We start from the raw sequence: 4,857 nt of genomic DNA on the forward strand, positions 1-4,857 counted from the left end.
ATGGGGATAGGTACTCTTAGAGTCCCGCCAATCCGAACACGCTCATTCCGAACATTCGAGAAGTCCCAACATCTCCGAGACGAAACGTTTTGCGCGCTGCAACAGCAAACGAAAGGGGAGTGGCTACTGTCGAACGTGACGGGCGATAATATGAGTAATCAGCGTGAGAGTGGAACGTGGAATAAGGGATAGGGCGAGTACAGTCTTGTCTAGTTTAGTGATGGAAAAATCGATTTCTATTAAAAATCAACAATCGAGTTTCAAAAGCCAAAGATTGAGGAAATCGAGATCGAGTCTTAATACCTGAGTTTCGATCCAAACTCAATTTTTCACCTTCAATCTTTAACATTTCGTTTGAAATCAGCAGCTGCACTATCGGCCAATGCTAACGTCATCTGTCGCCTGCGAAAAAATATTCTCCAAGGCCGGTGAAATTGGAGATCACGCCCTCGATCATCAAGTCAAAGCGTCGCAATAAGTCATCCTTTCTTAAACATTTTAGTGAAGTCGAATGTTTCCAAGCGATGATCCCTAACTTTTAATGAGCGTTTTGAAATGAAATGAAATTGATTTGACCGATATTTTCCATCACAGGTCCAGTTACGTGGCCCTATGCACTGTGTAATGTGTATGCTTCTGATGCGTTTTTCCGTTTCAAACTGTTTTTTTACTACTATTACGGATAATCCTATTAAAGTTAGGTCCCAATTCTTTCTGATTAGCGAGACTCCAATGTGCATAGTCTTTGATGAAACCCGGCAGTAGCTGTAACGGGATCCTTTTATGTGTGTATGTAGTGAGTGTGTGTGTATCACCGATCGCTCTTCCTCCGATGATCATGGCTTTGTCTCTTCCTTCTGCATTCCGCTTGCACTCGACACATGTCCCCCTTTCCACTCCTCACTCCCCCTCCTCCCCTTCCCCTCAATGCCATGGCGACCACCCGCTCCCCCTCCCTCTCCTTCTCCTCCCTCCCCTCCCCTTGATTCCTCCCCCTCCGACACGAACACCTTGACCTTCTTGTACATGATCACCGGGTGCGGCACTGGCACTTCGACCGGGACGTGCACGGGATAGGGCACTGGTTTGGGCACGTACACCATGTATGGCTGAGGTACTGGCACTTTATGCGGCACGTAGACAGGATACGGCACCTTCGTCTCATAGGCCACGGGATAGGGTTTCTCCACGATGACGTGATACGGTTTTTCCACGTGGACGAAGTACGGTTTCTCCACTTCGTAGGGCACTGGATGGTCCACTTTGTAGGGTACTGGTTGGATCACTTCTACAGGATAAGGATGCGGAACTGCTAAGGGCACGCTTTTCGTTAGACTGATCAGCTGGGCGTGGCCGAACCTACCCTGTTCTTTTCCGTCTGTTATATGCATTTTTTCCCCGCCTTTTTCTCCGATCTGCTTGTGATCGCCATGTTGGCCGCCATTTTGGCTGCCATATTGGCCGATGTGCTGGCCACTGTATTGAACACCGCGTTGGTTGGCATGTTGGCCGCCATTTTGGTTACCATATTGGCTGATGTGATGGCCACTATGCTGAACACCATGTTGGTTGGATTGTTGTCCGCCATATTGGCCGCCATGTTGGCCTCCATTTAGGCCGCCATGTTGGCCAACGTGTCGGCCACTATATTGAATACCATGTTGGTTGGAATGCTGTCCGCTATATTGGCCACCATGATGGTCTCCATATTGGCCACCGTGATGGACACTGTATTGATCACCATATTGGATGCCATACTTGCGTCCATATCGTCCACCCAAATAACCGTGCACTGGAAGCCGGTGACTGCCATGACCACTCCAGGCGATGGATGGCTGCCTGTTGCCTCGGTTCCTTCCATAGTGTGTAGCACCGACTTCTCTTTTCTCTTTCGGTGTACCGTCTGCAGAATAGGGCCCAACCACGCCGACATCCGACCCCGCTGCCACACCAATGCAAACTATCGCCAGGAGTGCCTTTCAGGTAGATAAAAAAGGAGAAGGAGATCTTTGCTCAATTCATCGATGTAAACTCTAATAATATTGTTAGAAATAGCAAACATTATCCTGCTACAATCAGATCTAGGGTTCTCCTAGAAGCTCCACTGTGATTCTTTTATTTACGTCGTGGACTACAGGTATGTTTCCTGTTCTAAGTTTTATTTTATGGATAAATTAGGCCTTCAGTGCATTCATGAATTTAAGTATACCGGGACTAGCCACGGTGATAACTTTTACGGGAGTCACCCGGAATGCACAATTGTGCGAAAAATCCACAGAGAAAAAATCATTCGCCTTGACCGGGATGCGAACTTGTCCTTGTCCGGTATAGTCCACAAATTTCCACAGGGATGAATGACGCCTCGGTAGCTTAACTGGCTAAAGCACTCGGCCGGAAATCGAGGGATCCGGGTTCGTATCCCGGTCAAGGCGAATGATTTTTTCTCTGTGGATTTTTCGCACTTCAGTGCATTCGTGAAAGCCTGAGTTTGATAGGCTGGGAACAAATTCGTTCAGTATAAATTATAATAAAAATGAACGAATTTATTTTGAAATTAACAAAAAAAATGATCTAATATTCTTTATGTGTCAAAATTATGTATAAATTTTCATTTAAAGCCTTTATGAAGATTTAAAAATAAACCAAAATGCTGAAAAAATTGAATTTCAACTTCGAGATACTGATTTAATACCGGAAAACCAAAAGTATAGAATCTTTTGGTCAAAATAATTTTTTCGCCAATCGAAACCTTTCGATTTTTTTTCAAAATAAATTGTAACTTACCACGTCCTTCATGGTGAGGAGTGAAGATGTGCTCCCACGGATCAAACTCTTAACACTCGTCCTTTCAGTGGTGAAGATGTCGTTTTATACCTCCTCTAGGATAGTAGAGTGAGAGGGCCTCGTGATCCATTGCTTTCGCTGAGATACACGTACCATGCACTGGGCTGTTTTTAGGATCGGTTTTCAATAGCAAGAAGCATCGTAAAAAAAGCAATACAGTGCCATTGCGGATGGATGCGTGAGTAGTGGTTTGAGATCGAAAGATTGTGCTGAAAAAGCGCGTATCTCGAATATTAACTGTCATCTGTTGTCAAGTACCTTTCATTTCTCGCGCCAACAATAGCGGACTGTGAGGAAAAGGCTGACGTTCTAGCGAGACGGACTTTTCGCACTTCATTTGTCACACCATAATGTGTTTTTTCATTTGCCTTCGCTAGAGATATCGCGTCTCAGCAGAACTTGAATGGTTCGCGCAGAATTTTGCAACATATGGAAATGGAAATATTTCGTGCTTCTCCGGCGCATATATATTGCGCGATGTGTTCCCGGGATCGCCACCGGGTTAGGATCGGCATAAACGAAAATCAGGTCATTCGAGAGAAAACAATTTTGCACATTAAAAACTATGAGCACAAAATTTTAGAGAAGCATACTTTTTCTTATTTATGCAGTTCGTTGACCGGTGGCAATACCGCGAACTTTTTTCAATGTATCACTCCGTGATTCAGCGATTAGTGAGTTTAGAGCTCGCCGCGGACACAGCAAAGGGAATGCGAATCCACTAAAAGGGTAGTTTCCTTCATCAAAGAAAACGAAAGGCATTGATTGCGACTCGTTACCCACCATTAGTGTGTTCATAATATACAAATTATTTTGTTTCAGAAATCACAGTTTAGACGAATGGAAATAGTCAATTTTAACCTCATTTGAAAAAGGCCAGATTGGCGCCCATGCGATTCCACTCCACGTGACGTCACAGGGACCTAGTTTCTATACGTGTAGATAGGAGTTTTACATCGTCTGAGATTACCAATACATGCATGAGGCACAGAGCTCAGGGAAACATGTCTTAATAATCACCTATTAAAACTGGCTAAGGTCGGAAAATTTTCTTCGTTTGATAAGGTATTAACAATCCTTATTTAATCCAAGCGCTACCTGCTAGCATGGTACTCTGCTACCTGCTAGCATCTTGCGTCTTATCAGCGCTCAAAGCCTCGCCCCAAGGTCACCTCACTTGCGGCAGCTGGAACCATAACGACGTCACACGGGCTTTTCCCGGCATTCATGCTTAGCCGTCGCTTTTTTGCGCGCTTTAAAATTTTCACTTTTCATTTAATCGCAAAAAATAGATATCGTCATTTAAAAATCTAAAAGCGTGAAATACGTGCTCCAGGAGTAATAATCTTTCGATTTAGGCAATAAAAAAATAATGGGAAACCACCCTATTAGGGGTAGAATGACTTAATATTTTCCCTGGGCCACCCCGCGCTAACAGAATTATTCATGGATTGTCCTAAGACTTCGCCGGGGATGTGAACCTAGGACGCCTCGATCAATAGCCGAGCGAGAAGGGTACCAGGCGATAGGGCATTCTAGGCGAAGCCTTTCGGACACTGTGTGAAATTCACAACCTGTGTCTTGTTCCACGGTGAGCCCTATCCTAACCAGTCCAAATCAAGCTTCGGATTGGACATGTAACAAATGCGAAACTGTTGAGCCATTCTATTGGTAAACATACTGTGTTTGGCTCATACGAACTCATAAATAAAAGCAAAAGGAAAAATTTTCCATCCCGAACTCGGTTTACCGTTTTACTGCCACCGGGTCGATATATGTATATTGGCCTTCACTGGTTGAGCGAAAACTGCCAGGGGCCGATTTATCGGCCCGAATTATTTCACTTTTATTTTCGTGATTGTGGCCTTTTCGACGGCTGTAATTTGTATAAACCCCCATAATCTATCTATGGTTATAAGATGTAAATATATCTTAAGAATTGGGAAAAAATCCAGACGTATTAAATAAAATTAAGTAGCTGAAAAATTTTTTAATCTGAAATGTTACTAATTC

At 44.0% G+C, this 4,857-nt stretch overlaps 1 protein-coding gene across 1 annotated transcript; it reads right to left on the reverse strand.

The window, feature by feature from the left end:
• Positions 1–836: 836 nt before the first annotated feature.
• LOC124153265 lies at positions 837–2,796 on the reverse strand. The gene is made up of 2 exons (XM_046526363.1): positions 2,785–2,796; positions 837–1,976 (listed from the first exon to the last, which is right to left on the reverse strand). The coding sequence occupies exons 1-2, from the start codon at positions 2,794–2,796 to the stop codon at positions 837–839; spliced, it is 1,152 nt and encodes a 383-aa protein (XP_046382319.1).
• Between the last annotated feature and the right edge of the window lie 2,061 nt (positions 2,797–4,857).

The sequence above is a fragment of the Ischnura elegans genome, chromosome 2 (assembly GCF_921293095.1).
Source record: "Ischnura elegans chromosome 2, ioIscEleg1.1, whole genome shotgun sequence".
Lineage (NCBI taxonomy): Eukaryota > Metazoa > Arthropoda > Insecta > Odonata > Coenagrionidae > Ischnura > Ischnura elegans.